Below are 12,141 nucleotides of genomic sequence, written 5' to 3' on the forward strand. Positions count from 1 at the left end.
GCATGGAAGTTTTGCTGTTGAAATGGGATTACTTCACGTTTTCTCCAGGGCCCTGCAATGTCACAGTGGGCAAACTTCCAATGGGGCTGGTGCTGTAGTGTAAATTCACATCCTCTCTTGTTCCAAAGTGCCTGCTTTGTGTGTCCATGCTTGGAAATTGCCAGATTCCCCATGAAATGGGGATTTCAGCCCCAGTGCTGATGTAATTTTCAGACTTACAGAGGTGGGAAGGGACCTCAAGGTCCCGCAGCAGGGTGCCCAGGCCCACGTCCTGGTTGCTTTTGAAGGAGGAAACCCCACAACCCCGCTGGGCAGCCTGTGTGGCCACCCTCACAGTGAAAATGTGCTTCCATAAAACAAAAAAAACCTTTTATTTTTCCTTCCTGTCTTTATGTTCAAACCTGAAAGTCTGTGTGTGGATGTAGAGTGCAGGAGGAGCCCTGTGGGGACACCTGGAGCCCGTTCGTGCTCCCTACCTGGGATTTGTCTCCCCAGTGAGGTCTCCATCCAGGCTGGGTGCCCTCATTACCGGTGTGGGGAAGATGTGGTGAAGGCAGTCAGTGGAGTTCGGGCTGTGATTTGACTGAATGTAACTGTAAAGTGTTTTAAAAAAAAAAAAAAAAAAAAAAAAAAAACATAAAAAACATTAGACCCAGTAGACTGGATCTCCAGTGACTAAAAATCGAGGCCTACTGGCACCATGACAGGCACAGACATGATAGACACCAAGACTTAATAAGAAGATTCACTTTGGGTTGTTCAGGCACCAACCCTTTAATTTAGGAGCCTAAATCCCAACACAAGGACACCGGAGAGAGGAAAAATCCTTCTCAGGTGAGGGAGAAGCAACCAGCTGATTTCCAGGGGGTGCACCACAATGCCTCATGCTTAGCTTATTCCACAGGAGCATCCACATCCATCCCACTTTCCTCCTGCATCACAAAGTTTCCCCATGGCAGCAACCCCAAAGGGAGGATCCAGGAGCAGAAACGTGCTGCTCTCCTGGACTTAAAACCTGAGGGGCATACTGGTTAGCAAATAATGAGGGACAATTTCCACTGTTTCTACTCTTTTTGTGTAAGTGAGCACGACAAGAGCATCGTCTCGCTCGCAAATCGCAGGACCTAGTCTAAAGCAGAGTGTGGCAGAAATTTTACATGTGCTCCTCTGTCAGCAACTAAACCAGGCTTTGCAGGCAGACCCCTAGGCAGTTGAGCTTTTGGGCACATTCTGGAGGAAAGGAAAGCACAGCTTGCTTGCTTGTAAAGTCTGAGACATTTTTTTTTACCATGGATTATCAACTCCACAGGCAGCAAAACATGTGCCTCTTTGTTGGTGATGCTGGCCACTGGGTAACTTTCTTTTCCTTCTTCCTTTTCCAGCTGCTGGCTGTCATTAGAGGGAGGTCTTCTCTACGCCTTCGTGGGACCAGCAGCCGCTGTCGTTTTGGTATTTGTGCTTGGCTGAAAGCATTTTTCTTCCCCCTTTTTTTATCTTACAGGGCATCCCTCATTCTTCCAACCCAAGAGTGTCCCTCTCTACTTCCACCTGTGTTTTAAATAGCTTTCCCCTTCAGGAGGAAAGCAAAAAGCATTAAAAGCCAGCAATTTGGGATGGGGTTAAGCCTGAAATTTAATGTGTCTCAGCTATCAGCCCTCTGCCTCTGGCCTCTCTGGAGTCCCCTAGGCATCTGGTTAATGCTTTGCCTTTTTATTGCTCTGTCTGGATAGAAGTACAGCCTGGTGGTGGAAAACTGTGACATTATCTCCTTCCAAAATTGCTCTTACTGGTTGCTCTGAGAGCAAGCTGGGCCTCCACATCCAGCATTTATTCTTCATTTGTCCTGGATGTGCAGCACACCTGAGCAGCTTTTTTTTTGCAGGTGAAATAGAGGTCTTCAAAACAGTACTGAGGGTGTCAAACACTGCATTTGCCTCTCGTTTGAAGAGATGGTGTGGGTAAAGAGGACATTCCCAAACTCTGTCCCACCTCCTCCTGCCAGGTGGAGTTTGTTCTTCTGTCCCCAAAAGCTTGTCTCAGTGAGTTGTTACCCAAGTTGAAGGTGTCACTCCAGATGACGTGCTTTTCATCAAGCTTCCCTTGCTGCTGAAGCCTCACTGCTCTTGAGAAATCTTGATGTCAGGGTTCAAAGGCTTTGAGAACTGCCAGTCCTTAAAAAAAAAAATTAAAAAAAAATCCTTCCTGCAGCAATCCCAGACACAGTTAATGCCACGTTTGAGCTCCATCTAAGTGGAAGTCTGCATTTTCAGAGCTGTATGTCCTCTAAAGCTCAAGTGTCCCAGAGAGTCCCTGAGGAATGGGACTGTTGACACTCACAATTTCCCTTTCAGCTCAGGCTTTTGTTTCCTGCAGTGCCAGGGGGGTTAGCTGCCCTGCAGCAGCAGCAGGCTTACAGGAGAGTAACTACACAAAAGCTCTTGCAGTGACAGCAGTGAGAACAGACCCAGCATGTCAGGTCACGTTGGTGCTGTTGTTTCATCACTAATTCAAAGAAACAAGCCATCCATTGCCCGTCCTCTATAATAAAGCAAAGCATGTATAGTTTAGGGTCTTTCTTTAGCATAGGGCTACCACACGTGTTTGAGCCTTTGGATAGCATCAGCAAAGAGTGGGGATAAGCAGACGTTGAGGCCAGGCAGTCCTCAGATCTCTGTAGGCATGTGATGGCTGGATTTCTCTCCCTGACGTTGCAGATGGGGTCAGAGTCTTTATAGCTGGAATAATTGACAGCAGCATTAAGTGGCTGAGTGTTTCCTTTCAGCTGAACTAGCTCCCAGCCCCATGACATAATAGCAGATAGCTCTGCCTGGGTAGCTTGAATGCTCAACAGACAGTGGTGATTAGGAAGGAGTGAAGTGTTGTGGTGCCCTGAGAAAAGGGAGTCAGCCTCCTGCCTGTTTTGCTTTTGTTGTGCCAACAACAAGGGAAGTAATCCTTCAGCTTTCCGCAGCCTGCTTCCATTCGGCGGCTCTGTTTTCACTCAAAGATGGAAAAGGAAATAACCTTGCAGAGAGGTCAGCACCTGGAAATGGTACAGAAGGGCTTAGGAGGTGGGGAGTCGTCTCTGGAGGTGGCTGTTTTCAGTGCCCAGAGAGGGAGCCTCTACATCTCCTTTAGGTGACCTGACTCGTTGCTAACTGAGAAGCAAATAATGCCCAAGAGAGTTGGGAAGGAGAGGAAGGATAGGCATTGAACATCTTTTTATGAATAGGAACCTAGGAGACAGATAAGTGTGATAAATTGCCCAAATCCACATTGTGAGTTTGCAGTAGAGCACAGGATTGAACATAAATTCTCAGGTATGCACTGTCCTCAAGACCTCGAGTCTTCTTGAGCTTCCTCCTGTGCAGGCTTTGTCCTGATTTCTGGATGAACATGCCAGTGATGGAGGGGCTGTGCCACTGGCTCAGCACGAGGACAGCGAGGCTCTTGCAGGGCTGTGTTAGGGACATGCAGCTGTGTTGCTCTCAGGTGAGGTTTGCTTCAGAGATAATACAGCTGCTGTTGGGATGCACAGAACAAGGTGGGATTTGGCTCTGAAGGAGCTAAGAAGCTCTTTCTCACCTGAAACTCTGAAAATGTTTATATATGGACACCCAAGTGACTTTGCGCACAGCTGACTTAGCTCCAGCTGCATTTATTCTCTCTGCTACATCCCAGATATTAACCTCGAGCCTTAAAAACACCAGCAAGTTTATACGCAGAGCTGTTGCATGCAGCTGTACACCCCTGACTCAGGTGAAGCACCCTGGTGATACTTCATCACACACAGGATGAAATCAGCAGGTGTCTTCAGGGAGAGGCTCACAGTGAAGCGAGGACAGGGAGTTCATCAGGCACTGATATCTCAAGGGATGAATCTCAGCTTTGTGCCTTTTTTTTCTGTATGGCATTCTAGAGATCAGGAAATGAAGTTACGCTGCATGTTATTGGAAGTGGCAGTGTTTAGAGGCACGTGCCTGCCTGTATCCCCATCTTTGAAAAGAAGCAGGGCCAGGATCAGAGTGGGATATTGATCATGATGATCAGTGCATTGGATGAATTATTTATTTATTTTTTTATTAAAACAGTTGCACAGCTGCAATTACAGAGCTGCACTTCATCATTTCCCCTGCAGTAAATGATTGAGGATACACACCCTCAAGTGTTTCAAGCCCTAGTAATGATCCAGCCTGCAAAACCTTAACCTCATCTTCTCTACTGCTTTCTCGCACCTTAAAGAAGGGGACTTCATGCACTCAGGAGACTCCAGCATATAACCAGAGGTTGTTTCCATGCTGATCCTTGGCTGAACTGTGTCTGACTCGCCAGCCTTGTTTCTTTAAAACAATACCGTGGTGAGCTCTAGAAATGGACTTGCAGCTGTGGGAAGTAGTCCGCTCAACCAGCAGCTGATACAATGGGAAATAATTGCTATGTGGGAGCTCTTCCGTTCACTCCCAGCTGTGGACTCCCCATCAGAAAGCTGGGTCATGCTCTGCTGAGACCAGCAGTCCGAGCTCAGAAAGATTGCTAAGTACTGAGGATGATTTTGGCAATTAGATGGAGGCTTAGCAGCCATCTCCCTTCCCTTGGGCTGTGTTTTCTGTGAGCTGTCCCTGAGGGCTAACTCTCAAGGGCCTGTTATACTCACCGAGGCTCTCAGCCAACACGTGATGCTGCAAATCTCTAAATTTGTCCTAAAACCTTTTATTGCAAGCCCCGCCCCCCACGCAGAAGAGCAGCAGTGCTTTGTTCTGCCAACACCCTGTGGCTCCTTGTCAGCAAAACCAGGAGGGTGTCACTTGTTTTCCACCATCAGTGCTGTGCCCCCAGGGACTAACGGGTCACTAACGGGGTGATGCTCAGGGGCTGCTGAGGTTTGGTGGGGGCTGTAAAATGGATGCAGCTGGCAACAGGGAGTGCAGTCAGAACAGAGCACTGGGGAGTTTAACGCCGCTTTGCAAGACGTCAGCTCTGCACAGCTATTTCCCTGGGAGTATTTGCACCCGTTTGATGCAGACGTCTGTGTTCTCACCCTAATAAAGCAGGAGGAAGGGCTCCGTGAAGTTGCCCATTAATTTCTGGGAATCGGCTGGGTGGTTAATCCACGAGCTGTGTCAAGCAGCTGATGTTTCTACTTGCTCCAGCACCCCTCCACCTGAGAGCAACAGTTGTGGTTCACTGAGCAGAAACCACATCACCTTATTATAATTACAGCTGCTGATTTGGGAGCACAAACTCCAAAAAAACACTTGAAACTAGGCTGTATCACCCCACTGCTCTCCCCTGCATTGGACGTTTTCTATTTGTACGACCCTGAAGAATTCTTTTTGTGCCATGGGTTTGCCTGCCTAGATCTTGAGCTTGCACTGGGCTACAAGAAGCCCTGCAATGATCTGAGCATTTTACAGCCTTCTTCTGGTCCATGGGGACCTTTCTGATCTGCTGCCAGCTGCATTCTGCTCTCCTGAGCTCAGACATGTGGCAGGGAGGTGGGATGGGGTGGAAAGGGGGCAGAGGTGTGACAGTGCCACCCAGCTTTGGGAAAAACTAATGGGCTCAGCTTGCCCTGTAGATACCTTCTGTACTACTGTGTTTGACCTGACCCACTTGAGAACAAATCTGTGTGTTGTTTTTCTTTCAACAGGTGAACATGGTTATTGGCATTCTGGTTTTTAACAAACTTGTATCCAAAGATGGAATAACAGATAAGAAACTGAAGGAACGGGCAGGGTATGCCTTATCAATACATCTAAGTAAAGAATGAAAAGCAAGCAAGCAAGCAAAAAAAAAAAAAAAAAAAAAAAAAAAGAAAACAACCAAGGTTGTGATCAATAACCAGGTCAAGAATGCAAAGAGTGGAGGTGCAGACAGCAAGCAAAAGCAGATTTAAACAAAACAAAACAAACAAACAAAGAAATCCTTGGTTTAATCTCTGCCTTGCCATTCAGCGTGGAGACAAAAGACCCAAGAAGCAGAACTGTGACAAGGGTTAGAAGTTCAGCTCTTTGTTAAAAAGGCTTCAGCCCAAGCTGATGTAGATCCCAAAGATGAGGGAAAGCAGACGGCTTTTCTCTCTGATGCCTAGAGACAGAAGCTGGGGCAAGAAGGTGACACTGATGAGGATGGCATGTCCCATGGTGTCACACCCAATGCCTGGCAGGTGGTTGAGAGATGGCAAAGGGACATGGTGCTTTGAAGAAAAAGGTGTTTGGGGCTGTACAGGTGAAGAAATTAGTGGATGGATGGATGGATGGATGGATGGATGGATGGATGGATGGATGGATGGATGGATGGATGGATGGATGTGTATAGTGGATGACTGGCAGGTAATGTAGGAAAAAAAATCTGATATGACCTGAGGTTCTTTATCTTCTCCACAGCCACCACCCCAACCTCCATCCTGAAGCTCAGGACTTGTGGCAGCTGGGTTTTGCCTTAGTATAAATTGAAAAGTTGCTTCCACAGTGAGGATGGCAGCTGCCATGCAGGGCTCTCCCCTGGCTTTACCTCCAGCCCCTTTTGCCAACAGCTGCTTGGTCACTGGCTCGGGGACCGTGAAAGCCCCCTTCTCCTCTGTTCTTGTTTGGGTCTGCAGCCTGCTCAGACTTTGTCCCTGGGTTATGCCATGCTCTAAGCAAAAGACAAGTGGTATGCTGACACCTGGAGTCAAATCAAATGCATAGGTCATCCTGTAGCACCCCAGGGCTTCAGAAACAATAAGCTGCAGCATCGACTGTGGTGTTGCAACACCCACGGGCCCTAAAATTGCATCTGGGAGGCAGAAAGTATGGGCAGGGTTCAGTATTCCCATCGTTGTGCTATGGAGCAGGGAGTTCTGCTGGAATTCATGTTCAATTGATGATGGCATCAAACAGAGGGCAGAAGTAAGCTCTTATCCAGCCAGAGGAGGAGGAGAGGAACGAGGGAAGGCTCATGTTTTGGGGGTAGTGTTGGCGGGCCCAAGTGGTGTGGTGAAGAGGGGAAATTGGTGCCTTAATAGGGTTATAACAAGGGGAGACTTGAGCCTGTTTGGATGAGGATGAGCAGAGGTGTCTATTGCTGCTGGGTTGGAGATGAATGCGGTCAAGTGACCTTGGTGCTTTGCTTACAGGAACAACCACCAAGGAAGTGCTTTGTTCTGCATGAGGCCTATTTAACAAAGAGAGAACTCAAGAAAATGCCCTAACTGCAGGCAGAGTCCCCAGAAAGATAATTACGCTGCAAAGCCAACACTGAAATAAACGCTTTATTGGATTAGCAGAGCAGCGAGTTACTGCCCATCCATCTCTCACTCTCTAAACTAAACTGCACACAGAGTGACCTTATTTAATCCCTTTCAGCTGGTTATTGATCACATTCGTAGTTGTGCTTTGAAAACAAAACCTGCAAAGCAAGAAAAAAAAAAAAAGTCGTTTTTCTGATGTTCTTTGTTTTTTCTTTCTTTTCTCTTTTTCCCCCCTCTTTCGTGTCCGTGTGTGTGTGTGCAGCACTTTTTGAGCCTTCTCTGTGCTAAATGGTTTTGTTCTCCTTTTGGAGTGCACCCACTGAGATTGCGGATTTGCTTTGGAGAGCTCCGGTGCCCCTTCCCTTTAGCTAGCCGCTTCTGGCCTGGGCTTGGGAACCGTGTTGGAGGGTAGATCTGGAGATGATCCGAATGAGTAACGGCCTCCGAGATGTTTGGATCTGAGGAGCTGGTCTAAAGAAATGTGTTTCCTTTAGCAGAGGCAAGAAGTATGGTTCAGTGTTGCTAAAAAGAACAAAGGGGGAAAAAGAAGGGGGAAAAAGGACCTGTTGAACACTAAGAGGAGCCCAGCACATGTACTGCAGATCTGTTGGCACCAATAAATTGGTGTTAACAGCTCCTGTAAAATAGCACCCGAGACACCATAGGTCTTGTCCTATAGTAACCAGAGGAAATCACTCTGATTACTGTTGTCAGAAACCATTGACTTTCTAATGGCAGCGGCTTTATGCATGTGTCACAAAACTAGGCTACAAAGAGGTGGATGTGGTTACACGGAGAGCTGGCGCAGTACACATGGATGCCCCAAATCCTTTCTGGGCACGTGCTACGTGCTCAAGCTAGGGAGAAAACCCTGGAAGAGGATCCCAGCAGGTACCTACCTGCTTGCAGTGTTTCCCCATTACCATTTCTGCCTCCTCTTGGGGTCAGCTGTACCGACAGGGTTTGAGCCTTGTTGATGGGAGTGCTCCTAAAAGTGAAAGTTTTAATGTTGGACGCAGGAGCCTTTAAACTGAATTTTAAATTTATTCAGCCAGGGTTTATTCCAGAAACATTTGTGTGCTCATGCAGCCAGGGAAGAAGAATGAGGCTATAGGATATATTCACAAAGGCTAATTTTAGCCTGGTGAGCTTAATCTGTCTAGGCTCCCTCTGTAGCCACTGGAGGGAGGTGGGAGCCCTGTTTCATTCTTCCAACGTACCCCTGAGAGGAGCTTAACTTCTTTTTCTCCCTCCGTTGATTATAGAGAGGGCTTGAGAAAGTTTGCCCCAGTACCTTGCGTGAAACATTCTCTGCGTGTCCTAGCGGGGTGTAAGAGCTGGATCGTCAGTACCTAGAAAGGAAAGCAAGTGGAAAGAGATAATGACTGCATTAAAATAGGAGCAGATTCGTATTGCCCTTCACCTGGGAGCCTTTCATGTTGGAAACAATGCTCCTACTCTTTGGGCTGTCCATGGTATAAAGCACTTTTCAGTAAAGGGTAGCAAAGTCCAGGCTCTGCTGAACACATCAGATGAGTCTGTGAGCTGCTTGTGGATATTTAGGAAGCAGAAACAGCTAGATTAAATGAATGCATTATTCACTGTGGTTATTTCATTAGCTACCCTTTCATACCTACATGCACCAATATAAACCTGCTACGGAAATTCAATATATTAAGCAACCTCAAGCCCCGAACCAGAACAAATTAGAATATAAATGTACCCACATCTGTGCCTACTGCTTACAATTTTCTGCATAAATGCACCCAACAGCAGTTACAGTTGTGTGTTATAGTGGTCTTTTGGCCAGTTCTTTGTGATTCAGTGTCATTCATGTTTTTTCTGGTATAGTTTTCCATCAAATTCCTCAAATCAATCTACTTTCTTTTTGCTGCCTATCTCTGCCTCTCTCTGTCTCTCTGCTTATCTGTTCTTTGTGGCTTATAGGTCTGGGGATGGACCATTATTTTTTTAAGGGTCATGCACTTAATGCGTCTTAAGACCCACTTTATCTTTGGTTCAGCCATTGTCCTCACTGGATTTACAACATCCTTCCTGGAAGATATGAATCTATTGACACAAGAACTAACTTTCTCTGTGTCTCAAGGCTGAAAGTTGCTGTGGGCTACCTTAGTTACTTAGTCATTATTCTACAAGGGAGTAATGGCTTATGTCACTGGAACTAACTAATTAAAAGACCAATCAATAGCCACTTAAAAGTGAGCTCAACGACCACTAAGACCACTAATAATACTGTGTTGGTGTTCATGGGAGTGTCCTTTTTGCAGGGAGACTGAAAACAAAGCCATAAAAGTTAGGAAATGATCTGTAACATTTCCTGAGCCCTCTCCCAGACAGGGCAGGGCTGTAAAAACCCAAGTTCTGGTACTTCCAGACACCACCAAAGAGTAGCCAACTTGCTGTCCTTTGGCAGCGATGTTCCTGCCTACTCTGATACTAGGCACTGCATGTAGGTCTGTAGGATGTTTTGCAGAGTCCTGCACATGTTCTGAGCCAGATCTGATGTGGATGGAGGTCATGTACCTGTGCAAAGCACATAAACTAGTAAATTCTGTGAAGAAAATGGGCCAGTGACAAGCTCATGCGGCTTCTGGGCTCCCAAGTGAGAGCTGGCTTGTTGGGTTCACAGATAATCAGCTTCCAAAAATCATGTGGATGTGCCCTACCCTGATCCCTGAAGCACCCTATACTGGCAGCCCACAACAGCCTGTCTTTCTGGTTGATCCCATCCAGCAAAAGAGGGAGCAACCCATGTGAGCAAGACTCAGGGTTCAACCCAAAAAGGTTTTCAGCTCCAAAACAAAACCCAAGAGAAGAAATGTCTTAAAAATTAGTCAGCCTGTCCACCTCCCTTCAGGGCAGGTTGATGGGCTGACAAAACACCCGAGCTCATGCTCAGCCTCAAGGACACGAACAGCAGATGCATGTGCATGTCCTTCATCATGGATTAAGCCACCAAAGAGCATCCCCTGGTATTGGCAGCTGCCATGTGGTGTCCCCACCAAGGTGAAGACCATCACAAAAGGGGCAGTGGAGGAAATGTCCTACCTATCCCTCACATTGCTGTAGGAAATAAGCTAAGCACAGTTCCCACAGCCCTACTTCTTGCCTTCTACTGTACAACCCTGCCACCTTTTTTGTTTTGGAGCAAAAAGGCCAGGAGGGAAACGAGCAATTCCTCAAAAAAAAAAAAACAAAACAAAACAAAAAAAGAAGGAGGTGGAGACTGGGAGAGCAGTACTGGCTTCTCCTCCATGGGTGCCAGATTTAGGCACCCTGAATCTGGCAAAACTTACACCAACACAGTTCCACCCTCTCCAGCAGCACCAACACATCTCTGAATTGTACATTTCCCCATTTCCCGCATCTGGAGTGGTACAGATGAGAGAGTTTTATTCCTGCCTGTCTTTCATTTCTCTTTTCAAACTGGGTATGGTTGGTTGGTTCCCTTTCTTCTTCTTTCCTTTCTTCCTTTCTTTCCTTCTTTCTTTCATTCTTTCTTTTGGCTTCTCTTTCCCTTTCCTTTCTACGTTTGTGTTCATGAGCAAAGTGTTTTGTTTTGTTTCAGTCTTTTGGTTTTAATTGCAGTCAGATGGCAGTGCCCCTTTACGGCATGACGCTCAAATGTTCCAAGTGTGGAGTAGTTTCTTCCGCTGAAGTTTCGGCCACAGCCACCAGTAACGCCATGTTAGTTCCTCTAATTTCAACTTCTTTTCTTTCTTTCTTTCCACTTTCTTCTTTTTTTCTTTTGTTTTTAGTTATTATTATTTCCCTCTCTCATTTACCCCCTCCCTCACCAGCCCATTTGTTTTCTCTCCCATCTTCCTGCCCACCTCCCCACATCCCCACATCCCCACCTCTCCCTGACTTCATTGTGTGGGCCAAGAGTAGTGTAGGGCTCCTGCAGCGTCCTTGGGGCAAGAGCTGAGGGGCTGGTCCTGAAAAGCATTTAACAACATGCCTAGTTTTAAGCATGTGAGCAGCCCATGGAAGACATTTGCCTGAAGTTGGGTTTACGTTTAACGCCCCCGTTCAATTTAGGTCTTGAATTTGCAGACTTAAAGGTGTGGTTCCCATTAATTTTGGTGCTAGGCTGGGGCTTCAAACTCCAGTTTTGTCAAACACTTAAGCATGTGTTTGAGTATTTTACTCCAATGAGTAAATATACACTGGGTATGATTTAAGTGAATTGGGAAACCACCTCTAAGTGTTTGATTTTTGTCCTCTTTTAAAGGACTAGAGTTAAGTTTAAAACCTCATAGGGCTGTGGTTCTGATTTGATAGGTGTTGACTGCCTCTTTTGGACCCCTAAAAGCACTTGGAATTAGTTCTCAAAATCTAAAAGCGTTTCATAGCTCTGAGTTACAAAAGTCAAATGCTGTTAAATCTCTTCTTAGATGTAACTGGAGTTAGTCAAAAAAAATTAAATTATGAAAATGTCAGAGCTTTGTTCTGCTGGAGAAATTGTTGCTATTTATATTGTTGGCTTTTCTCCCAAAGGTTAAGGTAGTAGGGAGAGTCACGAGGAAAGATTTGTCCTTCCTCCTTTCCTTTCTGAAATTTTATCTACATCCTTACTAGGTGATGCTATATTTTGATTTTGGTGGCTAAATTAATATATATAAAATGTTTGCTTTTGATGGATAAAGTAGTATCTATTAAATGTGTGAAATGGTCTCAGAGTTAGACATTTTCAATTTGTAAAACTTCTACCTGTAAATAATCTGACCAAAAATAGACAGTTGAGAGCCACCATTTCAAAACGTGGAAACGTAAAACAAAACCACCATTTATAGGAAATTCAGAAGAGGTTAGAAAAGAATGTATATTTCTGGAAAATGACCCACTGTTGTTAGAAAAAGAGAACATGCCATTACCTCTACTAAGAG

The 12,141-nt window shown here is 45.9% G+C and overlaps 1 protein-coding gene across 9 annotated transcripts in view; it reads left to right on the forward strand.

The window, feature by feature from the left end:
* The window catches only part of ADGRB1 (adhesion G protein-coupled receptor B1), a 256,252-nt gene that overhangs the window by 212,805 nt on the left and 31,306 nt on the right, over positions 1 to 12,141 (forward strand). For 6 of the 9 annotated variants that reach the window (XM_032182289.1, XM_032182293.1, XM_032182292.1 and 3 more), the window contains 3 exons: positions 1,383 to 1,449; positions 5,651 to 5,736; positions 10,841 to 10,939. In XM_032182289.1, the coding sequence (XP_032038180.1) occupies positions 1,383 to 1,449; positions 5,651 to 5,736; positions 10,841 to 10,939 (252 nt within the window). The remainder of the gene's footprint in view (positions 1 to 1,382; positions 1,450 to 5,650; positions 5,737 to 10,840; positions 10,940 to 12,141) is intronic. The other 3 variants (XM_032182294.1, XM_032182296.1, XM_032182298.1) reach the window with 1 other exon arrangement.

The sequence above is a fragment of the Aythya fuligula genome, chromosome 2 (genome assembly GCF_009819795.1).
Source record: "Aythya fuligula isolate bAytFul2 chromosome 2, bAytFul2.pri, whole genome shotgun sequence".
Lineage (NCBI taxonomy): Eukaryota > Metazoa > Chordata > Aves > Anseriformes > Anatidae > Aythya > Aythya fuligula.